The 27381-nt window shown below is 40.5% G+C and overlaps 2 protein-coding genes across 4 annotated transcripts in view; one reads left to right on the forward strand and one right to left on the reverse strand.

Annotated features, from left to right (window-relative positions):
* Positions 1 to 27381, forward strand: part of LOC131740776 (acyl-coenzyme A synthetase ACSM5, mitochondrial-like) — a 131555-nt gene that overhangs the window by 27837 nt on the left and 76337 nt on the right.
* The window catches only part of LOC131740805 (acyl-coenzyme A synthetase ACSM1, mitochondrial), a 61156-nt gene that overhangs the window by 2639 nt on the left and 31136 nt on the right, over positions 1 to 27381 (reverse strand). For all 3 annotated transcript variants that reach the window (XM_067013286.1, XM_067013285.1, XM_059037081.2), the window contains 8 exons: positions 26798 to 26938; positions 25855 to 26014; positions 23859 to 23938; positions 21496 to 21619; positions 19213 to 19293; positions 18566 to 18667; positions 1580 to 1707; positions 361 to 460 (listed from right to left, as the gene is read on the reverse strand). In XM_067013286.1, the coding sequence (XP_066869387.1) occupies positions 361 to 460; positions 1580 to 1707; positions 18566 to 18667; positions 19213 to 19293; positions 21496 to 21619; positions 23859 to 23938; positions 25855 to 26014; positions 26798 to 26938 (916 nt within the window). The remainder of the gene's footprint in view (positions 1 to 360; positions 461 to 1579; positions 1708 to 18565; positions 18668 to 19212; positions 19294 to 21495; positions 21620 to 23858; positions 23939 to 25854; positions 26015 to 26797; positions 26939 to 27381) is intronic.

Consider the following 27381-nt stretch of genomic DNA (forward strand, 5'->3'; position numbering starts at 1 on the left):
CTGTGTAATCCAGGCAAGTTATTTAACCTCTTTATGCCTCTGCTTCCTTCTCTGCAAAAAGGTATAAAAAGAGTCCTTAATTCCTTGTGTTCTGTGAGGGATAAATGAGCTGACACCCAGTGAGAGCTGATTAACTACTAGATGGCAGCAGCAGCGGCATTCACTGTCAGCCTCATTTCAGTCACAGATGAGGCCACAGTGCCCCCTGCTGACCACATCGTGTAAGTGCACATGCACACCAACCATGCCCTCCCTTCACCCTAGGTCCAAGGCTGGGTAGGTATGGCCTGGACGTTTTCCCCTCACCTGCCTTCCCAGCCCCACACCCAGCCACGATGACCTCCACGTCCCGTTCCTCACCTCCCCTCGAATCGGGTCCGGGCTGCTCACCACAGCGGACTCAGCCACCGCTGGGTGCTCCGCCAGGGCGTTCTCCACTTCTGCCGGCCCAATGCGGTACCTGCAGGACCAATGGTTCCTTCTGAGCCAATTCCCGGGCGAGGGTGACCCAGGCCCTCAGATCGCATCTTTTGGAGAGACACATCTTCCCTTGGCACGGAGGGTATCTGTCACAGGGCGCCAGAGGCCTGTGTAATGGGGCTGAAATGTGAAGTCCTGAACGTTCCATGCTAAGAAATACAAGGCTCAGGTGCTCCCCAGGCCTCCTCACCTCAGCACCCCAGGTGAGGGTGGAGGTGAGTGCTTCATCCTCCCAGAGCTCTGGGGCTTGGCTCAAGCTCAAGCAGCTTCCCCTGGCATGAAAACTCCTTAGCTTAAACATTTGTACCAATTTTACACCCTGTTCCCCACTATATCAGCATTTGCTTAAGAAATGAAAAACAACAAACTCAATTTTCCTGAAATTCCCAAGAAAACATGTTATTCTAGTGTACCGTGTCATTTTTTTTCTTTATAAATCGTGTAAGAGTTAGGAACAACAGACTAGGAGTCAGACCGCCTTTGTTCAAATCTGGGCTGCACCCTGTACTGTCTTTGAAACTTCAGGCAACATTTCTCCCTGGTCACTGACTCCGTTTCCTCATGTAAAATGGGCATAATCATGGGACTCCCCTGGCGTTCCAGTGGTTGGGGCTACGTGCTCCCACTGCAGGGGCACGGGTTCAACCCCCAGTCGGGGAACTAGGATCCTGCATGCCACGCAGTGCGGGCCTCCACACCCACCCCGTCCCCCCCCAAAATAAAATAAAATAAAGTAAAATAAAATGCGCATAATCACATCTACCTTACAGCATTGGGAGGTGGTTCGTATAAAGCTCTACAGAGAGTTCGGTCACATAGTACATATTCCATAAAGGTGAATTGTATTATTGTTGTTGTTGTTGTTATGTGTTTCTGTGACACGTGGTTCATCAGAGGAGCACACAGAATAAGCTCCCTCAGCAAACAGGGACCGAAGTCAAGTTTTCCTTCCCAGTGCCTTTAACTTGCATGATGTCTTACTTTGGTTCAGAGTTAGGCTGAGAGTCCATCACCAAGGCATGAAGTAATGTCTGGGCCTGCTACCCCCCACCAGGCTCCTGAGGGTGGTACCTTCTGGCTCAGCGTCAGCCACACCTACCCGGAGGCATTGATGACATCATCGGCCCTCCCCAGGAACCAGAAGTAGCCCTCTGCATCAACAGTTGCTCTGTCCCCACTGTTGTAAAAGTCCCCACACTCCACTTCGGCTGTCTTCACCGGGTTACTCTGCCAAGAGAACAACACACCTCTGTCAAGAACAGTGAGTTGAGAGGTGATGAGCTACAGCAGTGGGCTCGGACCTGGGTTTGAATCCGGCTTCTGGCTCTACCTGGCACCTGGGCAATTTTTATAATCTCTTTGACTCTACTTTCATTACATGCAAGCACTCCATGCATGCTACTGGTCGATTAGTGAACAATGTTAAACCAATTTTAAGAACAATTTTTAAAATTTTATTTCATTTATTTATTTCACTTATTTTTGGCTGCGTTGGTTCTTCGTTGGTGCACGCGGGCTTTCTCTAGTTGAGGCGAGCGGGGGCTACTCTTCGTTGCGTTTCACGGGCTTCTCATTGCGGCGGCTTCTCTTGTTGCGGAGCACGGGCTCTAGGTGTGCGAGCTCCAGTAGTTGCGGCACGTGGGCTCAGTAGTCGTGGCTCACGGGCTCTAGAGTGCAGGCTCAGGAGTTGTGGGACACAGCCTTAGCTGCTCCGTGGCATGTGGGATGTTCCCAGACCAGGGATCGAACCCGTGTCCTCTGCATTGGCAGGCGGACTCTCAACCACTGCGCTAGCAGGGAAGTCCCCAGAACAATTTTTAAAAATAACAACTCACTTTTGTGTGCCACTGCGGTAAAATAAAATTGCCGCTAGAGCATAACTGTCTTTTCTTCACTGTTATAAGCTCTGCATTTACACAGTGGCTGGACAGATTGGAGGGGTCAATAAATGTTTGCTGAATGAATTTTCTTCCCAAACTATTACCTCATTTGAGCCTCACAGAAAGCTTCTGAAGCTGGTATTCTTCATTAAACTTTTAAGATAATTGTATATTTTCATGCAGTTATAAGAAATAATACAGAGAGATCTCATGTACCCTTCACCTAGTTTCTCCCAATGGTAACATCTTGCAAAAATAATGCTCGATATCATAATCAGGATATTGACAGTCATACCATCCACCAATCTTACTCAGGTTTTCCCAGTTTCTTACTTGTACTCATGGGTGTGTGTGAGTGTATCTAGTTCTATGCCATTTTATCACATGTGTAGGTCCATGTATCTTCTACCACAGTCAAGGTACAGAACAGTCCCATCATCACTAGGATCTCTCATGTTGCTTTTTGTTTGTTTGTTTGTTTTTTTGCAGTACGCGGGCCTCTCACCGCTGCGGCCTCTCCCATTGCCGAGCACAGGCTCCGGACACGCAGGCCCAGCGGCCATGGCCCACGGGCCCATCCGCTCCGCGGCACGCGGGATCCTCCCGGACTGGGGCACGAACCCGCGTCCCCTGCATCGGCAGGCAGACTCCCAACCACTGCGCCACCAGGGAAGCCCTCTCATGTTGCTTTTATATCCACATCCACCTCTCTCCTCTCCCTTCTTCCTCCTCCCTTCCCACACGTAACCCCTTGGCAATGACTAACCTATTCTCCATTTTGATACTTTTGTCATTTTAATAATGTTGCGTAAAGGGAATTATATAGTATATAACCTTCGGGACTGGCTCTTGTTTTAAACTCAGTATCATTCTCTAGGGATCCATCCACATTGTTGTGTTCATCAATAACGTGATCATATTCATTGCTGAACAGTATCTCACGTTACGGATGAGACACAGTTTCACCATTCACCCACTGAAGGGCGTCTGGGTAGTTTCATTTTTAACTATTATGCATAAAGCTGCTGTCAACCTTACAGATTTGTGTGAGCCTGGCATTTTTTAGCCCATTTTACAGAAGAGGAAACTGATGTTCAAGGAGGCGCAATAACTCACTCATAGTCACTCAGCGGGGCACTGGGAGGGTTGGCATTTGAATTTACAGCCTATGCGTGTGACCACTAACCACTGTGCTGGGACTTTCCTTCTTCTGGAACATGGGATAATTTCAAGAGGTTTCAGAAGAAAAATCTTTAAACATTAAATTGCATCCTTTTTTAGAGTCCCGTTCAATTGGTCTGATTATATTGAGATTCTCGGACATATTTTTAAAAGCTCTGGAACTACCAAGAGTAAGGTAAGTTTCCATTTCAGAGATTTTTTTTTTTTGCCTTTAATTTTTTATTTTTATACAGTTTGAAAGGTGTCTTTCCATTTAGAGATATTACATCATTTCTTTTAGTGAAAACAGAAGTTAGCTAGAATTTAAGAAAATGTTTTGTGTGTATTATAGTTATGGTTATAAGTGCCTCCTGTTTTTGGCAAGAGATACTGTTTTCCACTTGAGATACCAGATCAAATTCTTTTTTAAACAAATGCTTTAAAGTAATAATGTGATTTAAAGTGAAAAGTAATGTAAGTAATAATATAGATGGTGCATGGATATGGCAGAAAATAGTTGACGTGGACTTGAATGACTGAAATTTAGGAGACACCACATCAAAGGGTACAGAAAAAGTCCCACCCCCAATTCATGTACCATTTGAACTGCTGTCCATCTCAGTGTACTATGATACAGTTGACTTGACACATCCCTGTGGACAGGTCTTCCCTGAAGGAAATGAAATTTCTTGATGTCAATCATCTCAGGTAGGGTCAGAGATTGGAACCTTGCAGATGGGACTCCCACACCCAGGGAAGGAATTCCTTTGTCTCTATGGGCCTGAACTTCTTGGAAGTAGATTCTCAGAGCCATTGAAGAGCTCCTGAATGGTAGGAGAATAGTATCACATCTACCACACAGAGAGGGCCAGAGTCTACAGAGGCACCAAAGTGAGTTCTTCACCTTGACTACTTTTTAAAAGTGCTACTGGTGGGTCATGTCAAAAAAAAGTGACAAATGCGGGAAATTTAAGGTCTCATTTCCCCCCCAAAAAACACAAAAAAAGCACAAGAAGTTGAATTGACTATGTATGATGTCTAGGAAAGAGTCAAAGGCTTAAAACAGCCTTATAAATACCCAATCAAGAAAAAGCCATCTTCAGAATGGTAGAAAAGTTTTGTGACATTTTATTCACCCTTGCTCCAGCCTATCTCCTGCATGGCAGTTTTGCTCTTGCGCAGAGGGCAGCCCAGCTCCCAGTCCCTGCTCCAACCAGAGAGAGCAGAGAACATCTCATTTGCAAATTATTGTACACACCTGTTGTAACCTGTCTCTGGATAATTGGAGGACTGGTGCAAGGTACCCAGTTCATGTAACTCAGACTATAAGTGGGAAAAGCAACAGGCACTGTTCACAGAAGCTACCTGGAAGACTACAAAACTAAAAGATGCCTGAGGTAAGAAATTATGGGTGGAGATATACAATAGATCATCAAGGTCTGGAGGAGAAGCTGGGGTGAGATTCTTTCGAGAAATCAGGATATTCAAGACAGCTGTGCCCATGCTTATATTTAGAAAACCATGCACGTACCTGAGCAAGACGTGTGCTCACAAGAGTCCTAAGAAGACCTTAAACTTTCACCTCAGACTGATCTCTAGGCTCAGAGCAAGCCTAGCTAAGTGGTGAAGGAGTACCCCAGCACAGACCTAACTTGTACATTGGTTGTTCTCTCCTTTTTGTTGTTATTGGTACTTTTGTTTGTTTGACCTCTTGGCACTCAAGAAAATCTCTGTCAAAACATTAGCTGAACGTGAGCTAAATTATCAGAAACTTCAGTGTGATCACACATGGCAAATAATTGTCTTTGCAAGAAGAGTTTGGAAACGTCTCAAAACAAACATACTATTATTGGCTTCAACGGTCAACAAAACAAAACAAGAACAACAGCAAAACCCCAGCAACCCCAACCCCCAGGAAAGCAGGAGAATCTGATTTCCAGAGTTACCACATTGCAATAGTGAGAGGCCCAATTATCAACTAAAAATTACAATCCATACATTGAAACAGAAATCATGCCTCAGGACTTCCCTGGTGGTCCAGTACTAAACAATCCACCTTCCAATGCAGGGGAAATGGGTTGGATCCTTGGTCGGGGAACTAAGATCCCTCATGCTGTGGGGCAACTAAGCCCACGTGCCACAACTACTGAGTACATTTGCCTCAACTAGGCACCCGCATGCTGCAAACTACAGAGCCCATGCACCCTGGAGCCTGTGCGCCACAACTAGAGAGAGAAAATCCACATGCCACACTAGAGAGAAGCCCACACGCTGCAACAAAAGATCCTGCATGCCGCAACAAAGATCCTGTGTATCACAACTAAGACCTGAAACAGCCAAAAGTAAAAAATAAATAAATAAAATAAATAAATATTTTTTAAAAATCATGCCTCATTCAAAGGAATGAAATTTATTGACAGAAACCATCCCTGAGGAAGCATAGACATCAGACTTACTAGACAAACAGTTTAAATCAAGTTTGTTACATGTGGTCACAGTAGTAAAGAAAGAAATGAACAAAGCACTACAAGAAGTCAGAAAAATGTCATGTGGACAAAATGAGAATATCAACAAAGAGATGGAAATTATGTAAAGGCACCAAACAGACATTCTAGAAAAGTGAAATAACTAAAACAAAAAATTCATTAAAGTGTTTGGCAGCAGTTTAAAACAGGAATAAGAAAGAATCAGAGAGTTGAAGACAGAACAATAGAAGTTATTGGGTCTGAGGAGCAAACAGGTAAAAAAATGAAGAAAAGCAAACAGAGCCTAATGGACTTGCACAACACCATCAAGCAAACAAACGTGCATTATGAGAGAAGGAAATGAAACAGAGAAAGGGACAGGAATATTATTTGAAGATATAAGGGGCAAAATCTTCTCAAATGTAATGAAACACATGAATTTACAAATACAAGAAGTTCAAAGAAATCCAGTAAGATAAACCCAAGAGACCCACACCAGGATACATAAAAATCAAAATATAGGAAGCCAAATAGAATCTTGAAAACAGCAAGAGAAGTGACTCATCACATACAAGAATCCTCAGTAAGATTATCAGCTGATTCTCATAGGAAACCTTGAAGGCCAGAGGTGGTGGGATTACATATTTAAAGTGTTGAAAGAAAAAAACTGTCAATCAAGACTTCTCTATCCTGCCTTCAAAATGCTCCTTAAAAATGTGGGAGAAATTAAGATATTTTCAGATAAAAGCTGAGGGACTTCATTACCACTAGATCTTCCCTAGCAGATATGGTAAAGGGATTCCTACAGGTTAAAATGAAAAGACTCTAGACATGTGTCAAATCCATATAAAGATACCTTCAGAAAAGTTAAGTGTGTGGGCAAATGTAAAAGCCAATATTACTGTAATTTTGATTTGTGACTCCACTTTTAATTTTCTATAGTATATTTTTTAATTTATAAAAAAATATTCTAAGTCTATATTTTTGGGTAAACAGCATACAAAGATATAATTTACGGTGTCAGTATCAGAAACAGGGGACAAAGCTCTATAGAAGTAGAGTTTCTTGTTTTTGTTTCTTTTACTGCTTACATGTTTTTAATGAGGTAGCATTGGTTTATAACATCATATGTTTCATGTGTACATTATAATTTGACTTCTTTATACACTACAGCATGCTCACCACCAAAACTCTAGTTTCCATCTTTCACCATACAATTGACCCTCTTTACCCACTTTGCCCTCCAACCCCTATCCTCTCTGATAATCATTAATATGTTCTCCATTTCTATGCATTTGCTTTTTTTTTTTTTTTAATATTCCACATATGAGTGACATCACAGGTCTTTGTCCTTCTCTGTTTTGTTTTGTTTCGTTTTTTTAATACAGCCATCCAATTTACTTATGTACTGTCTATGGCTGTTTTGTTTTGTTTGTTTGTTTTTGAGGTACATGGCCCTCTCACTGTTTTGGCCTCTCCCATTGCACAGGCTCCGGACGCAAAGGCCCAGCAGCCATAGCTCACGGGCCTAGCCGCTACGTGGCATGTGGGATCTTCCCAGACTGCAGCACAAAACCGTGTCCCTTGCATCGGCAGGCGGACTCGCAACCACTGCACCACCAAGGAAGCACTTGTCCTTCTCTGTTTTGTTGATGGTTTCATTTGCTGTGCAGAAGCTTTTTAGTTTGGTGTAGTCCCATTTGTTTACTTTTGTTTTTGTTGCCCTTGCCCGAGGAGACATAGCCAAAAATATATTGCTAAGACCAATGTCAAAGAGCACACTCTCTATGTTTTCTTCTAGGAGTTTTATGGTTTTAGGTCTTACATTCAAGTTTTTAATCCATTTTGAGTTAATTTTTGTATATGATGTAAGATAGTGGTCTAGTTTCACTCTTTTTTCTGTAGCTGTCCAGCTTTCCCAACACCATTTATTAAAGAGACTAACTTTTCTCCATTGTAGATTCTTGGCTCCCTTGTCATAAATTTGTTGTCCGTATACATGTGAGTTTATTTCTGGGCTCTCAAATATTTCCATTGATCTATGTGTCTGTTTTTCTGCCAAATTATTTTGAATAGTATAATTTTGTAGTATGATTTGAAATCAACAAGTGTGATACCTCCCACTTTGTTCTATTTTCTCAGTCAGGATTGCTTTGGCTACTTGGGATATTTTGTGGTTCCAGACAAACTTAGAATTTTTTGTTCTATTTCTGTGAAAAATGTTATTGCGATTTTGATATGGATTGCACTGAATCTGCAGATTACTTTAGGTAAAATGAACATTTTAACAATGTTAATCCTTCCAACGCATGAGCATCAACTAGTTTTCCATTTCTTTGCTTCTTCTTCAATTTCTTTCAACAATGTCTTATAGTTTTTAGTGTACAGGTCTTCCACCTCCTTAGTTAAATTTATTCCTAAGGATTTTATTCAACCTGTTGTGATTGTAAGTGGGATTTTTTTCTTAATGTATTCTTCTGCTAGTTCATTGTTATTGTATATAAATGCAACAGATTTTTGTATACTGATTTTGTACCCTGCAACTTTCATCTTTTCATTTATTAGTTGCAATAGTTTTTAGTGGTGCCTTTACTGTTTTCTACATATAAAATCAGGTCATCTGCAAATAAGGTGACAAGTAAAATTTGTCACCTTTCCAATTTGGATGCCTTTTATTTCTTTTTCTTGCCTATCTGCTGTGGTTAGAACTTCCAATACTATGTTGAATAAGAGGGGTGAGGATGCTCATCCTCATCTTCTTCCTGATTTTAGAGGGATGGCTTTCAGTGTCTCACTGTTGAGTATGGTTTTAGCTGTGGGTTTGTCATAAATGGACTTTATTATGTTGAGGTATATTCCTTCCATCCCCACTTTATTGAGAGTTATTTTTAATCATAAATGTATGTTAAACATTGTCAAATGATTTTTCTAAAACTGTAGAGATAATCATATGATTTTTATTCTTTGTTTTGTTAATGTGGTGTATCACGTTGCTTGATTTGCATATACTGAGCCATCCTTGGATCCCTGTAATAAGTCCCACTCCATCATGGCGTATAATCCTTCTAATGTATTGTTGTATTAGGTTTGCTAATATTTTGTTGATAACTTTTGCATCTATGTTCATCACAGATATTGGCTTGCAATTTTTTTTTTCGTGTATGTTATCCTTGTCTGGTTTGGTATCAGTCTAATGTTGGCCTTGTAAAATGAGTTAGGAAACAGTCCTTCCTCTTAAATTTTTTGGAATAGTTTGAATATGATAGGTATTAAGTCTTCTTTGAATGTTTGGTAGAGTTCACCAGTGAAGCCATCTGGCTTTCTGGGAGGTTTTCAATTACTGTTTCAATCTCCTTAAGGTTGATCAGTCTATCCAGATTTTCTATTTCTTCATGATTCAATGTTAGAAGGTTGCATGATTCTAAGAATGTTTCCATTTATTCTAGGTTGTCCATTTTTTGTTCATAATATTCTAATAATCTTTTGTATTTCTGTAGTATCCATTGTTATTATGCCTCTTTTGTTTTTTATTTTATTTATCAGTGCCTTCTCTCTTTTTTCCTTTGAATTGAGCTACAGGTTTGTCAATTTTGTTTATCTTTTCAAAGAACCAGCTCTTTCTTTCATTGATCTTTTCTATTGTCTTTTAAGTCTCTATTGCATTTGTTTCTGCTCTGACTTTTAATATTTCCTTCCTTCTACTGACTTTGGGCTTCAGCTGTTCTTTTTCTAACTCCTTTAAGTGTAAGGTTAAATAGTTTGAGACTTTTTTTGTTTCCTGACGTAGGCCTGTATCACTATAAACTTCCCCTTAGTACCACTTCTGCTGCAAACCACAGATTTTGGTATGTTATACTTTTATTTTTATTTGTCTGAAGGTATTTTTAACTTTTTCCTTTAATTTCTCCCTTGACACAGTAGTTGTTCAGTACCATGTTGTTTAGTCTCCACATATCTGTGACTTTTCTAGCTTTCTTCTTGTAGTTGATTTCTAGTTTCATACCATTATATTCAGAAAAGATGCTTGAAAGGATTTCTGTCTTCTTAAATTTATTGAGACTTACTTTGTGTCCAAATACATTGCTTAACCTTCAGAATGTTCCATGTGCACTTGAGAAGAATGTGTAGTCTGCTGCTTTTGCATAGAATGTTCTATATAAATCTATTCAGTCCATTTGGTCTTAAGACCATTGTTTCCTTGTTGACTTTTTGTCCAAATGATCTATCCATTAATGTAAGTGGAGTGTTAACGTCTCCTACTATTATTGTGCTGCCATCAATTTCTCCCTTTAGGTCTGTTAATAATCGCTGTATATATTTTGTTGCTTCTAGGTTAGGTGTATACAGTTGTTGGTTCCAGGAACCCCTGCAGATACCAAAATTTGAGGATGCTCAAGTCTCTTATAATTTATATATAATGTACAATTTCCTGTAAAGTTTATATCATCTCTAGATTACTTATAATACCTAATACAATGTAAATGCTATGCAAATAGTTGCCTGCACACAACAAAGTTAGATTTGCTTTCTGCTTCTCTCTGGAATTGTGTTCTGAATTTTTTTTGATCTGCAGTTAGTTGAATCTGTGGATGTAAAACCTGCAGATCTGGAGGGTTGACTGTATATATGTTAATAAATATCTTATATTCTTGAAGGATTATCTCCTTTATTATTATGTAATGTTCATCTTTTGCTCTTCTTATCTTTCTTGGCTTGAAGTCTATTTTGTCTGTTATGAATATAGCTACACCCACTTGTTTTGGCTGTCCTTTGCTTGGATATCATCTCACATCCCTGCACTCAGAGCCTATTTTGTATTCAGAGCTGAGATGAGTCTCCTGGAGGCAGAATATAGTTGGATCTTGTTTTTTAATCCATCCAGCCACTGTGTCTCTTTTGATTGGTGACTCTAATCCATTGGCATTTAGGGTGATCACTGATGATATATGAGGACTTAGTTCTGACATTTTATCTTTTGTTTTCTGCTTGCTCTGTATTGACACTTTTTTTGTGGTTGTTTGTTTGGGGGTTTTTTGGGGTTTTGTTTTGTTTTGTTTTTTTCCTTGTGTTTCTATCTGCCATTTTAGTTTGGTGGTTTTCTTTGTTTTTTCTTAAGCTTATTCTTTTTTTATGTTTCATTTTGTGGTTACCATGAGGTTTGCATAAAATGTCTCATAAATAAAATAGCCCTTTTCTGTAGATAACATCTTATCTCATTTGCCTATGCAGGTTACATCGTTTTCCTTTTCCCCTTTTATACTCTGTGTGTGTCTCAAATTATCTTCTTTTATACTGTAAGTTTGTTATCAGATTGAAGTACCTTAATTATTTTTACTGCTTTCCCCCTTTTATGCTGTAACTGTTTAATATAGAGTTGCAATTTTCTGATTCTATATACTCAATGTTTTGTGTACCTTTGTCTTTTCATTTTGGTAGAAGAGCTCCTTTCAACATTTCTTGTAAGGCAGGTTTAGTGGCAATGAACTCCCTCAGCTTTTGTTTGTCAGGGAAAACCTTTATTTCTCCTTCATACCTGAAGGATAACTTTGCTGGTTTGAATAGTCTTGGCTGACAGTTTTTATCTTTCAACAATTTGAATGTGTCATTTCACTCTCTCTTGGCCTGTAGAGTTTCTACTGAGAAATCTGCTGATAGGCCAATGCAGGTACCTTTGCAGGATAATGTCTTTTTTTCCCCACTGCCTTTAAAATTCTTTTTTTATCATTGATTTTTATAGCTTAATATAATGTGCCTTGGTCTATTTGCACTGAGACAATTAGGTGTTCTATCAGCTGCAGAGTCATATATCCAGTTCCTTCACCCGGTTTGGGGGGTTCTCAGCTATTATTTCTTATTTATTTACATGCTCTCTAATCTCATCTTCTCTCCTCCTGTGGAATACCAATTATCCTTATGTTATCTTTTCTAATGGAGTCTGATCAGTTTCTTCATTTTTTAAAAACTTATTTCTCTCTCCTATGTGAATCATTTCTAGATTACTATCTTTGAGCTCACTAATTCTCCTTTCCATATGGTCTGCTCTATTTCCAATTGTTTCTAGTACATTCTTTATCTCATTTTATTGAGTTCTTCAGCTCCAGAATTTGTTTGTTTCTTTTTTAGTGTAACCAATCTATTTTGTAAAGTATTCCTCTGTTCATCAACTTTATTCTGAGCTGATTGAATTGCTTTTCTGAGTTTTCTTGTAGCTCATTGAGTTTCTTCATGATAGCTATTTTGAATTCTCCATCAGTTAAAAGCATGTTCTTCTGTGATTTTCAGTTTGGTTTCTGGAAAATTGTCATTTCTTTTTTGGCATACTGCATTGCTATCGTTTTTCATGGTGCTTGATGAGATGTTCCTGTGCCAGTACATTTGAAGTATCCAACACCTTTCTTAATAGATAAAGTTTTGCTTACTTTGTTTCTAACAAACCAACAATTGGTAACTAGAGGTTTTTCCTTTGTTTTTAAGTAGGTGGCACTATAGCACAAGTTTTTGGTTCGTCTTTCCAGACTGCCTCTTGTGGTATTTGAGAATCTGTACTTTCCATCTTCCACTGTCTCTGTGGAAGGTGTGGCTCCACGCCCTCATAATTGCTTCTTGTGCCCCTGGGGTCACTGGTGCCTTGCTGTTACTGGTGTCACGTCTGTTGCTAGCATCACCACCAGGAGCACTGGTATGGCAGAAGCTTCCGCTGTGGCTTGGGTTTCCTAGGTTGCAGCCACTGCTACCCCAGTGGGGGAAGCTGGAGGGAGGGGTAGAAGCTGGGGTCAGTGGTTGTCAAGTTCATGGGCACCACCACCACAAGCAGTGGTCTGGAGTTTCATGTGCTCCTGTGGCTGAAGGGACGGGGGTCATGGGGCTCACTTCTACTGCTGCCCAGTTCTCGGTGGCCATGGGCACTGCTGCAGCTGGAAGCCAGAGTCATGTGTGTCACCTTTGCTGCTGCTACTGGATTCTCTGGGGCTGTGGCTCAGCCATGATAGCCAGGAGGCCAGTATCATGGGCACTGGTTCTGCCTCCTCTATGTGTTCCAACCCACCCACCTTCAGATTACAGATGTGTAGATCTCTCTTGTGACCTGGTATGTTGAGCAGAGGAACCGATGTTGAGTTATGGATGTTTTACTAGCTGTAGATTAAAGGAGAGAGACAAAGGGATTTTCTCACACCACCATAATGCTTAGAAGTACAGCTTTTGTATGTAATTGAAGTTAATTTGGTATCAATACAAATTAGATTGTTATCATTTTAGGATGTTATATGTAATCCCCATAGTAACCATGAAGAAAATATCTAAGGAATATAAACCAAAGTAAATTAGAAGAGAAGCAAAATGTGTTACTACAAACTATCAACTACACACAAAAGAAGGCAGTAGTGGAGGAAATGAGGGACAAAAAAGCATTAAGACATACAGAAGATGAATAGCAAAATGGCATATGTAAGTCTTTCCTTATCAATAATTACTTTAAGTGTAAATGGATGAAACTCTCCAATCCAAAGGCAGAGATTTGCAGAATAGATGATAAAACATGATCCAACTCTACACTGCCTATAAGAGACTCATTTCAGATTCAAAGACACAAGTGGGTTGAAAAGATGGAAAAAGACATTCCCTACAAATAGGAGCCAAAGAGAGCTAGGGTGACTATCTAATAATATCAGACAAAATAAGCTTGAAGTTGAAAACTGGTACAAGTGACAGAAAAAGGACATTATATACTGAAAAAAAATTAATTCACTGAGACTATATAACATTCAGAAAAGTATATGCACCTAACAGCATAGTGCCAAAATATATGACGCAAACGCTGACAGAATTAAAGGGAGAAATCAAAACTCCAAATTATATAAAATAAACATTGATGGAATTGAAGGGAGAAATATACAGTTCTACAATAACACTTGTAGAGTTCAATATATTACTTTCAATAATGGATAGAACAACCAGAAAGAAGGTCAATAATGAAGTGGAGGACTTGACTAACACTACACACCAATTGGATCTGACCGATATATAAAATATCCTGCTTAAGAACAACAGAACACACATTTTTCTCAAATGTACATGGAACATTCTATAGGATGGGCCACATAATATGCCACAAAACAAAGATTACTACATTTTAGAAGACTGAAATAACACAAGGTATCTTATCTGATCACATAGAATGAAATTAAAAATTAACAACAAAAAGAAAAGTGAGAAATTCACAAATATGTAGAAAATTAAGCAATACAGTCTTAAACAATCAATAAGTCAAAAATGAAATCACAGGGGAAATTAGAAATTACATTGTGATCAATAACAACCAAACTACAACATACCAAAACTTGTCATTGTAACAAAAGCAGTGCTGAGAAGGAATTTTAAATGCCTACATTAGGAAAAAAAAAAATCTCACGTCAATAATTTAACACCTTAAGTAACAACAAAGAGGAGAGCAAACTAAATCCAAAGCTAGCAAAAGAAGGAAATAAGTTTGGATCTAAGAATAATAAAATAGAGAATAGGAAAACAATAGAGAGAACAAATAAAGCCAAAAGTTGGTTCTTTGATAAGATCAAAAATTGACAAATGTTTAGCTATATTAAGAAAAAAAGAGATGATTCAAATTATTAAAATCAGAAATGCAAAAGGAGATATTACTAGCAATTTTACATTTCAAAAAAAGAAAACTCTGTAAGAGAACACGATGAACAATTATTACCAAAAGACTCGATAATCTAGATGAAAGAGGCATATTTCTAGAAACACATAACCTACAAAAAATGAATCATGAAGAAATTAAAAATCTGAATAGAACTATAACTACTAGTAAGGAGATTGAATCAGTAATCAACCCTCTCATCCCTCCCCACCCTGAAAAAAAGCCCCAGACCTTTAGGCTTCATTGGTGAATTCTCCTGAACATTTAAAGAAGAATTAATACCAATTATTCTCATGCTCTTCCAAAAAATTGAAGAGGAGGGACATACTCCTTAACTCAATCTACTACATCAACATTACTCTGACACCAAATCCAGGCAAAGATACTACAAGAAAAGAACACTAGAGACCCTTATGAATAATTGGGGCAAAATTCTCAGCAAAATGCTAGAAAACAGAATTCAGCAACATATTAAAAGGATTATATACCATGTCCAAGTGGGATTTATTCCTGGTTCTACATATGAAAATCAATGTAATGAACCATGCTAATAGAATGACAGTGGGGACTGGGGGACCACATATCTATTCAATTGATGCAGAGAAAGCATTTAACAAAATACACTACCCTTTCATGATAAAAACACTCAGTTTATTTAATAAACTAGGAATAGAAGGAAACATCCTCAACATGACAAAGACCATATATTTTTCTTAAAAAAGCATAGCTAACATCATTCTCACTGGTGAAAGACTGAAAGATTTTCTCTTAAGATCAAGAACAAGACAGGAGAGCCTGATTTCACCATTTCTACTCAACAAAGTATTGGAAGTTTACCCAGATCAATTAGGCAAGAAAAAGAAATGAGGCACCAAAATGAAACAGAATTAAAACTAGATCTGTTCACAGATAACGTGATCTTACATGTACAAAACCCTAAAAAACTTTCTCACACAGACACAAACTGTTAGAGCTAATAAAGGAATTCAGCAAAGTTGTAGGAAAGAAAATCAGTGCACAAAACTTAAGGTGCAGTTCTATACTTTAACAATTAACAATCCAAAAAGAAATTAAGAAAACATCAATAAGAATACAATAATAAGGATAAATTTAGTATAGAAGGTGAAAGACTTGTACACTGAAGATTAAAAATCACTGCTGAAAAAGAGAAAGAAGACAAATAAATGGAAAAGCATCCCATATTCATTGATTTGAGACAATATTAAGGTGACAATGCTGCCCAACATTTTCTACAGATACAATGCAATCCCTGTCAAAATTTCAATGCTGTTTTTTGCAGACATAGAAAAACCCATCCTAAAATTCACATAAAATCTCAAGGGATCCCAAAGTGCAAAAACAACCTTTAGAAAGGAGAAAAAAGTTGGAGGACTTACATTCCTGATTTCAGAAACTTACTTCAAAGCTACAGCAATCAAAACAATGTGATACGTTCATAAAAAGAGACATACAGATCAGTGGAATAGCATAGAGAACCCAAAAAGTAACCCTCACATATACTGTCAATTGATTTTAGGCAAGGGTGCCAAGACCATTCAGTGGGAAAGACAGTCTTTTTAACAAATGGTGCTTGGAACCTTGGATGTCCACATGCAAAAGAATGAAGTTACCTTATATCATACACAAAAATTAATTCAAAATGGATCAAAAACTTAAATGTAAGAGCTGAGCTTATGAAACTCTTGGCAGAAAACATAGAGGAAAATCTTGCCTTGGATTTCACAATGATTTATTGAATATGACATCAAAAGCACAGGAAATAAAAGAAAAAGTATTGAATAGATAAAATGTTCTTCACCAAATTTAAAAACTTTGTATGTCATAGGATACTATCAAGAAAGTGAAAAGACAACCCACTGAATGCGAGAAAATATTTGCAAAGCATATAATTTGCATATCTGATAAGGAATTAATATCCAGCCTACATAAAGAACTCTTACAACTTAGAAACAACAGAAAAATGAACAACCCAATTAAAAATGGGCAAATAACTTGAATAGACAATTATCTGAAGATATACAAATGGCCAATAAGAACGTGAAAGATGCCAGTCATTAGAGAAATGTCAATCAAAACCGCAATGAGTTACCGCTTCAAACCCATTAGAATGGCCATTATTAAAAATAAACTGAAAAAAAGCTAGTGTGTGTAAGGATATGAGGAAACGAAAACCCTTGTGCATGTGGAAAACATGTACGGCAATTCCTCAAAAAGTTAAACAGAATTACTATATGATCTAGCAATTCCATTTCTGGGTATATAACCAAAAGAAGGGAAAGCAGGGACCCAAACAGTTACTTGCACAATCAGTGTTCATAGCAGCATTATTCATAAAGGCCAAAAGGTGGAAACAACCCAAATGTCCATCAAAACTTGATATATAAATACAATGGAATATTATTCAGTCTCAAAAAGATGACAGTTTGCTAAAACATGGATGAGCCTTGAAAACATTGTGCTAAGTGAAATAAGCCAGACACAAAAGGGCAAATGTTGTATGATTCCACTTATATGAGGTAACTAAAATAGGCAAGTTCTTAAAGACAAATGGTACCATTAGAGGTTACCAAATGATGAGGAGATGGGGACTAGGGAGATATTGTTAATAGGAACAGAATTTCTTCTGGGGATGATGAAAATTTTCTGCAGATGCATCGTGGTGATGGTTGTGCAATATTGTAAATTTTACTCAATGCTACTGAATTGTATTCTCAGGAATGGTGAAAAGGGTAAATTTTATATCATATATATATATGTATGTATATGCCTCAATAAAAAGAAAATGAACAGAAAATAAGCCAACAAATCTCAATGGAAGAGTGACATGTCTCATTGCCATGAGAACATGTGAAATGAAGGAAATCAGTGTGGCCATATGTGAAGACATCTTTGCAAAATAAAATATATTATGTACAATTTTTTTAAAGTCATGGCTTTGGACCACCCCAGTTTAACTTAACCAGAATCTCTGCATTGGATCCAAGTATTTAAAAAAAAAGAATCCCTCAAATGATTTTAACATGCAGGCAGTATTAAGAACTGCTGATCTATACACCTGTTACTCTGTGTTCATTTTCCCTTTTAGCCAACCTCTAAACTGTGCTACTGAGAATTAAGGCTAAGGCTTGCATGATTGCTTCTGGACAATAGTACCACAGAGGGGCAGGACCCCACCCACCCACCCAAGGCCATAGTGTGATCACAACAGTGACACCAGCGGCTGGGACTCTGTAGAAAGGAGATGGAGTCTGAGATCAATTTCAGGGTCTGTCTACCCTTCTACGGTCCATCTTGGAAGCTGAGGATTTCCTCTTAGTGGCCACTGCTAGCTACAGTTTGTCTGATGAAGAGTTACAGCAGGTTTCCTTATACTCTATTGTAGGTTTCTGTAGTCCCTGGATTTCTCATTTAGAGCTTGGGGTCCAAGACACACCACTTTGAAGCCTAGACCTGCCATTTATTTGACATGGGAAAGACATGTAAAGCTTCCAATCTGCAGTCTCTTCCTCTTTAAAGTGGCGATAATAGCGACCCTGGAGGCTCAGCAAGATTAATAGATTTGTTTGCACCCTCTTGGTAAGTGGGGTGGTATGATGTGAACCCAGTAAAGCCAGCATTCTTAACCACGAGAGATCACTGGACCCCAAGTCTGGTGGTTTTGAAGCCAGGCTGTTTTCTACCTCATCAGTCAGCCCATAAGTGCCAGGAGGGTTATGACAGAAAGGGACATGAGAACACACTATGAGCTTTGAGATTAATTAGAACAGGTTTCATTGACTTGGAGTGAATAAAGGAAGAAGGAAGAAGTCTCAGGATGCAGAGTTCAGTCCAGTCCCTTATCAGCTACACAGCTCCCTGCAAGGATTCTTGGGCCTGTATGGGGGCAGATGGTGTGTCCTTACCTCATAGTACATGAAGACGCCTATGGGCCTGGTGGGCTTGATCCTGATGCCAATGTTTCCTTCAGTGTTGGGAGGCAGGATGTTGCCCTTGTCATCAATGATCTGGAGCAAGAGACCTGTGAATCCCACCCTGCAGGGATCCCCAGCACTCCTGCCCCACCCAAACACTGCCTGGCTCATTCATGTGACACAGCAGGGGTAACTGGGGTGGGAGGTTGTGGTAGAGGAGCCCTGTCAGAAAATAGAATAAAACTGTCAAAAGTCTTTGAAATCAGCAAATGGTGAAACCCAAGCCATGGGTCTATGTGTTTCATGCATATACAGACATCACAAATGTGTCTTCAAGCTAGAAAACACGGATCAGGAACAATTAAAAGCACCAGCAGTGGAGAGAGCCGCCTGCGCTACTGCAAGTACTCTTTCCCAGGCTCGGTGCGTGAGGCCTCTGGCTGTCCTGGCAGGCTGCACTCATGCCCAGGACACTGCAGGTCCCAACTGAAACCTCCCCAGGAAATTGGAGGAAAAGTAGGCGGAGAAGAGGAAGGGCAACCGGGGGAGGCAGGACTGGTTCTGTCACCTCGTGTCACACGATGGTCCAACCCTAGCCGAGCACTAACTGCTCTCTGCCAGTGTCTTTACCACCAGACCTGAATGTCGTAGGGTGGGATGGCCTTCCCCATGGAACCCGGCTTGATCTTCATCTCCCGGAGAGTGCCACAACTTACTCCCTGTTCACAAAAGAAGAGAACTGGGGTTGGCCGAGCGTCCAGGCTGATCACAGAAACACAGCATCCTTGCTCACAGATGTCATTTGATGCTGTGCAAAGAGCCCTCGTGGCGAAGCTAGAAGGCATCAACCCAACTCTAGTCAGCAGACATTCACTGCACCTGACATGGACTGGGCCTGAGCCCAGTGCTGGGGCTACAGAGTCCAGTGGGAGAGACCACGAAGAAGCAGAGGAGTGAGCCCAGGGCTGTGGGCATGTAATGTAGGGTGTGGAGTGCCCACTGTATGCTAGACATGTGTCCATTTGCCGGGGAGGGCTATGAGTATATTTAACAACCATTTACTCGTAGCTGCCTCAACTGCTTCTCAGAGCTGTGTTGCGATTATTCAGATTGTTCACGTTGTTCTCCTACCCGCTATGTCTTCCTGATGAACCTTATTCCTTCTTTATGGTTCTCTAAATTATCATTCTTCCTAAAGTTAAGCGCTTTACACACAGAGCGACCAAGGTTTGAATCTTGACTCCACCACTCAATAGCTATGTACCAAGTAATCCCCCTTGATCTCCTCCTCTGTCAAAGGGGGGTAATTATAACATTATCGCTCATCGAGTGCTTGTGAGTGTGTGCCAGACACACACCAAGTATTCAGTAAACAACTACCACCAGCCATCATTCAGGCCCTAATAAAATGAAGTTGGGAGATTCTCTTTCTGTGGTATTTTTCCCTGCACTTTTTTGTTGCTTGTCTGTTTCCTCAGTAGATAATGAGCATTTAGAGAATAGGGACTGTCCCATCCACCTCTGCACCCCCGGCATCTAAACACAATACCTACCTTAAAACAGTGACAACCATAACTGCAGTAGGGGTTGGACAATGTGCCCAGAGCTTTGTGTACTTTCTTTCATTTACCTTATCATAACCTGGCAAGATTGGCATTATATTTCCATTTTGGAGATGGGGAAGCTAGACCCTGCAAGATTCAATGATATGCCTACAGTCTCGAAGCCTATAACTGGCAAGAGTGAGATCTGAACTGTGGTCTGAGCTCCTGAGAGAGGAAGTACTTTCCCCTCTGCAATGTCACTGCTCACACTCTAGGCATGTGGAAAATGTTGCAGAGATGAGTGTATAGGTGTGAAAATGTTTGGAGAAATAAAGCATCATCCGGGTATCGGGGAGTATTCTGTGTTATGAATAGCTGATGCAAAGGGACTAGTGTCATGGGTGTAGCGCATAGTTGTAACCTCACCCTTCTTGCCTGAATGCAAACTGTGAACCAGCAAGGACAGACCTAGAGTCTTAAAATTTCTCAATCCCGGAATCAGACCCAGTAACTGATTATTTATTTATTTTTTCAAAATAATGTCAGAAAAGTATGTCAGTTGGGACTGAAACAGCTATTTTGCTACAGGCCCTGAGATGACAGTCATCCCTCTGTCAGCTAAAGGGATGATAGGGAAGTAGGGGAAAGTGGCTCTGTCCAGCATCGGAAATGCATTGAAAATGTGTTAGAAGTGAGATACCTGCCCACACTATCATGGATAAAGTCCTTGAGGTTCAAGACATGCATTATTCTCTGCATGTCCTGCCCACCTGACCGGTCAGTGATCCTCTTTGGGATCACACTGTGTCTGTGTGTGTGTGTGTGTGTGTGTGTGTGTGTGTGTGTGTGTGTGTGTGTGTGTGTGGCGAGTATATAGAAGATCTCTCCTCCTGCTAGTGTCTCACAATCAAAGCTGTGTGCTCTCCTCATAAACACCCAGAAATGAACTAGTGAACTTCCGGGGCTAGCTCCTGCCTGCTCCTGTGGTTGCTGCCTAGGAAGGGACAGTGAAGTGGACAGGACTTGCAGTGGTGGCTTCCATGTTTCTGGAGAGTGCCTTCTATGCCAGTACCCCTCCTGGGCTCCCTTAAACTAATTATCACAGGTACAGTGGCACCATGTCCTTAGACCCCTTTCTAAATTTTTGCCCAATAGTTTTCAGCACATTGGTTTTTTGACAAGTTGATGAGCTGCAATTGTCTTCTCTGCAAATTTACTTGGGACAAATTAGCCTAGAGCTCTGGAGGCTCCCATTGGCTTTCAGCAATGCTGTGTGCACAGTGGGGCCTCTGCACACACTCATAGCAGGATTCAGCTCATCTGCTGGGTTCAGTAGATGAGCACATCGTGACTGGCCCAGAGGGACCATTCACCTACCGTTTCTGACTGTCCATAGGCCTGGTAGAGCAGAGTGCCTGTCTGTCTTCTCCACAGCTCTTGCTCCTCGGGCAGCAGGGCCTCCCCACCAGTACAGCAGTGCTCCAGGGTGGGGAACCTGAGACTGAGGGGAAGGCAAGGTGTCAACAGAGCCTCCGCAGATTGGGCTTGGGCACTCTGCCCAGCCCCAGGGAGAGCTCAGAGCATTGTCATCTGGATCATTCATCCTTCTGCTCCTTCACCTTCTCACTTGCCTTCTGGGCATTTTACTGGTGGTCAAGTCCAAGTGGAAGTCACTTCCTGTTGTTGCCTGTTAACTCATCTGGCAGGGGTAGGTGGTGGTGGTGGTGAGGCTCATGGGTTAAATCAGGGAGATCAGGATTGAATATGGATGTTGATGTAACAAGAGGGAGAAAAGTGTGCTTGGAACACATTCTAAGCATTCTATGTGGCTAAGAGGGATATCTTTATAAACCATAAGGGCTGAGGGATAAGACCCCAAGGATATGCTGGGAGGGTAATAGAACTCTACCGCTTTCTGGGAAGAGTGGGCTTATGTGAACTGAAGGTCTTTGGTGTTTCTGGCTGGAGAACACAAATTAGGGGTTGGAAGTGAATTGCTTGGGACATCAAGAAAGACCGGGGTTCATGTAAGTGAAGAGAAGGATCCCAGGTAACAGCCCTGAGAGCAGGAATTTGGGAGAGAACAGAAAAGTCCGCTGTGAACATTTGCAGTAGTTTGCTAGGTACATTGTGCGATGTAAATCCTCTCATCTATTTTCCCCATGAAGATTTCCATAAATAATATAAAAATCATCACAAAATAATGATGGATTCCCTGAAGGAAATGGGTAGAAGTGGTTGGGGTCTCAGTACCACCTTGCACAGGGCTGAGCTGAGCCAGCTCGTAGGGATGAGGGAGGTGGCAGAATCCCTTGTCACCCTGTCCTCATATATACAGAGCCTGTGGTGATGGACAGGAGGGCTGGCTTCATTGAGGGTATGTTCCTCATTCCTCTTGACCTTCATCCAAAGTACATAAAATGGGCAGAGTCTCCAATAGAGTCAATATTCATGCCCTGGTTGGATTTTTATGGGGTTTGTTCACCATCTCAAGAACGTTGCAACAAGTAGCTGTAATATGAGCTTTGAAATACAGTTGGAAACATAATTCTGTCAGATTGAGGGTTCATGAATAAAATCAAGCTGTATTTCAGTTACCTTCATAAATTGAACTCCCTGATATTTTAAGTCTTATATGTCTAAAACATGTTAGCTCTGATTTTGAAGTACCCATTTCAATTTCAGAGTTACTAAAAGATACATAAACAACCATAAGGTTCAAAGAGCAGATTTCAGGTGAGTTAAAAATTAATCCACAAACATGGGGAAATGCAAAAATAAAATTACAGTATGATACTACATACCCATCAGATTGGCAAAAATTAAAACTTGGACAAAAACACATATTTCCAGAGATGTGGAACAATGGGAATTCTCCTACCCTGGTAGCGGGAGCATACCTTGGTTCAATACTTTGGAAAATAAGGTAGTAGGGTGCAATGTCAGTGTGACCTAGCAATTTCTCTCCCAGAGAAAATCTACAGCAATGTGTGTTTACATGTTTATGTAAACGTTCAAAAATTCAATGCAGAATTAATCATCAATAATTCCAAACTGAAACCTACCCAAATGCCCAATAATAGAACTGATTAAAAATGTGCTACTTTCATAAAAAGTCACATTATACAGCAATGAAAAACTCCAGCATTATTTAACAACACGGACACTTCGTAGAAACATAATGTTGAAAAAAGAAGCCAGATATGAACGAATAATGTACAATTAAACGAAGTTCAAAAGCAAGGAAAGTAATTTGTCTAGGGAAATTTCCTATGTAAACTGTGAGGGAAAATAAGGAAATGAACACCATAAAAGCCAAGATAGTGGATTCCTTTAGTGGAGATGGAGAGGCATAAGGAGGTCTCTGGGGCCACTGGCCATTTTCTATTTTTGTGCCTTGGGTGAGGGCTTGCATGAGTGTTTTATTTTCAACAATTCATTAATCTGTAAATGTATATATTATATACTTTTCTGTATGTTTATTTCACAACAAAATGTTTATAAAAGTAAAAACCCACAATAATGCAAGGCACACTGTTTCATTTGCTTCTCTGAATCCTGTTTAAAGAACCAATTAGACTAGCTGCTAAATATCACCACCAACATTTACCGCACCCCCACCACACACACACAGTAACCTCAAAGAACCATAACTAAAATCAGTCAGACCACAGTGCATCAGATTACTTAAAATCCTACCCGAAGATTCCTGTTACCAACCACAGCCACTTCTACCATACCTGGTGGAATTCTGCTGCAGAATCATTCGAAATACAGAGGGCGCAGCAAAGCATTGGGTAATAGGGTATTTGAATAAAGTCTAGAGAGTTCGGAGAGAAAAAATTTTATTTTTACAATTAAGCTTTAAAACATATATTTGTTATTAGCATTTTCACTCTGACCTCTCCTCTAGGAGAGCCCATTTATTCATCTGTTAATTCTTTCAGAATACCTAAATTGAGCATGAATTCTATACAGGGCATGTGGCAGGTACTATCGGAGCAACACAAGAAAGTCTAAGTTGAGGGGATGGGTAGGGAAGGAATGAAGGGAAAGTTTTGTTTTCTGAATTTGAATAGTAAATTTTTAATTTAACATTTTTCGTTTTACTCACTATCTCCCATCTTCAATAGGAGAGGCTGAAACCAAGTAATTTTAAAAGTTTATTTTTAAAAATTCATGAAAGTAATAAGTGTAAAGTCAATTAAACAATTAAACTTTCAAATGCAGGGTTTGGGGTAAATTTGTAGACTCAATTCTTTGAAATAATTCAAGTTTAAAATACACTGAGACTTTGGGGACACCCCTTGTAGGGGAAGGAGAATTCGACCTGGTGGGGGAAGGAGAGAGGTGGATTCATTGTGGTTTGTGCAGTTCTGTGCCTCAGAGACAGGCAGGATGCAGGCAGAAAATAATGACGGAGAGGCAGATATTGACACAGGGGCAGGGAATGAGAAGTGGGAGGTACAGTTTCAGGTGTTGGAGGGATGATGAGATGAACTTAACCAACCAGCAGAAAAACAGGGGGGAACTAGGCTGGAGAGAGAAGACTGGACAGTTTTGAGAGCCACCTGGGTGGATGTACCTGCTGTTGAAATGGAAGTAAAGGAAGCTGCTTAGAGGGGAGGGAAAGCTGAGGGCAGAGCCTTGGATGACTACAGAGTTCAGGAGTAAGACGGGGGAACAGGCAGTGGCTGTAGCAAGTGGAGATTGTTCTGTGGAGCAATTTGACCTTAAGGGAGGAGAGATGGGGCTGGTCCAAGGTGTACCAGGGTGAAGGGAAGGTGTTCTTAGGATGTGGAACTTTGAATATGCTTATGGACTGAGGGAGTAGAGTTAATGAAAAGTGAGAGACTGAAAATACAGGAGAAAAGGTTTAATGAGTTAAAGATTAATAGAGACGGACTCCAAGCAGAAGGGCAGGGAAAAGAACAGGATCAGCAGCAGTTGTCGGGAGGGAGTTGGACATTGAGAGGTGAAGGGGCAGGTCCGCCTCTGAGATAGAAAGCAGGGGAGTGAGTGGAGACACAACGACAATTTTTAAGCGAAGAGAACTACGTTGACGGAGTTCACGCAGGTGACCTCAGTTATTATCATGGTGTATGCATAACAGCAACTGCTGCCACTTACTGAGTGTTCTCTCTGTGCTAGTTTCAGGGCTAAGCACTTTACACACCTTTCCTATGTCATCTCATTAATATTCCCAACAATTCTGTGGAGATAGTAACCATTAAGACTCTCATTTTACAGACAAGGAAACTGAAGCTCAGAGTGGTAAGGAAACCACTAATAAATGTCAGCCATGGGATGCTGAACTAGATCTGTCATATTCCAACACCTTTTTTTCTAAATACATCATTAAATTGAGTAGCCACACAAATACAACATTCATACACCAGCTACCTGGCCCTGGTAGAGCCAGGATCCAGGAGACCTGAGCTTGTTCTGTTTGCTTTCATTTCTCAAAATGTATATTCTGGTTCCCAGGTCCACAAAGTCTGATTCATAGGTCTAGGGAAAGGTTTGCAATATGTGTTTTCTTCAAAGTTCCCTCTTGATGTAATTCTGATACAATGATTGAGTCAGTCCTTCACATTTGAGAAACCCAGAGCCTGGGTTATATTATGCTAAGAGGCTTCTTTGCTAAATAAAGTATTTTCTCAGTTGGGTCCAGCTTTGAGCTGGAAATGAGTTTCTTCTGGGAGTATGTTGATATAGAAAGGTTCGTCTTCTTACCTGTACAATGACTTTGGGGTCAAACTGGGGCAGATGATGGACAAAGACTGTGGATCCCGCTGTCCATGGTTCTAGCAGGGACCCCAGGACAGCCAGAATCCAGCCTGTGTCTGACAGGCACCAGAGGACATCAGACGTCTTCAGCTGCAGTAATTTCCTGCTAACTCCAAAATACAGTTGGCCTCAGATACTATTCTGACTACTATACTATCCTTCCCTTTTCTCCACCCCCATTCCTCCAGGATTTTGCTATTCAGCTGTTATCATTAGCACAGATACCAACTATCTACAAAAGCCTTCTCTGTCCCCCTGGTCTGGTTAATAAAGTACAAAGTATATAGAATGTGGTCTGGTTTGAATATTACTAGTTGGGGAATGGGAGAAAGGAGAAGAGTTTGGTTTAAAATTGATTAAATGGTTAACCTAGCTTCAGCCTCTATGTTTGTTCCAGGTTAGGGCAGTGGCCTGGTGTGGCTTAGTTCCAGTTATTATTTTTCCCTAACAGTTCATGACTGGGAAACTCTATGCCGAATTTGTCCACAATCGAGGAGAGGAGAGGACCTGTCACGTAAGGTCACATTGCTGGAGCATTTTATCTTTCCCCACCAAACCCTGGAGCTACTGACAGGGACACAGGGGCTTGTCATTTGTGTGGTTTGCAGAACACCTGCAGTTTCCACCCACATCTCCTCCTGACTCCTGTGAAGGTGCCCAGGCAGGACCCAAATGTGCCTCCTTTGTCATTCAGATGCCTCTGTCAGCAAACACTCCTACGTAGTCTATACGTCTCACACCCTTAGGGGTCTGAACCGAAGAGAGCAGAAAGGATAAACAGCAAGGGGTCAATTCCACCAGGAGTTCCTTTCCCGGCAAATACACATACACATGCGCACTTCAGCCCAGACGTGTGGCCCAGCTCCTAAGCTGGTGCCCTCTCTCCTACCATGAAGGGAAGACAGATCGCAAAGCAAGTCCATGGCTGTGCTTTGCCATCTTGGGGAAGCCTGTGGTCCCACTGGTGAAGAAGATGGCCATTGGGTCCAGGGTCTTTGACTTAATACAGGTGTGAACTGGGGATTCTGACCTGCAAAGGGATTCAATACAAAAGGACAGAAGTCATGATTCCTGTTTTTCCATCCTCTGGGGAAGCAAAAGAAGCAATATGAGGCTTGGAGTCAGAAAACTGTGGTTAGCAACTCCTAGTATTAGGCACCAAACAAAGTTTATGGGTGACTTGGATAGGTGGACTGACATTTCTTCTTTTTAAAAAGTGGGGAAAATATGATGGATTACTTTATATTTTAATAAACATTGAAATAGTATTGCCAATGATTCCAGACAATGCTCTAAATGATCTACAAATAAGAACTCATTCAATCTTCAGAGCAACCCTAAGAGGTAAGTACTGCTTTTGTGCCCATTTTGTAGATGAGAGAACTGAGGCTCAGAGAGGTTAGGTAACTTACCTGAAGACATATAGCCAGTAAGCTGCAGAGCCAGGATTCAAACTCAGACAGTGTCATCGAT

Source organism: Kogia breviceps, chromosome 14, assembly GCF_026419965.1.
Source record: "Kogia breviceps isolate mKogBre1 chromosome 14, mKogBre1 haplotype 1, whole genome shotgun sequence".
Classification (NCBI taxonomy): domain Eukaryota; kingdom Metazoa; phylum Chordata; class Mammalia; order Artiodactyla; family Physeteridae; genus Kogia; species Kogia breviceps.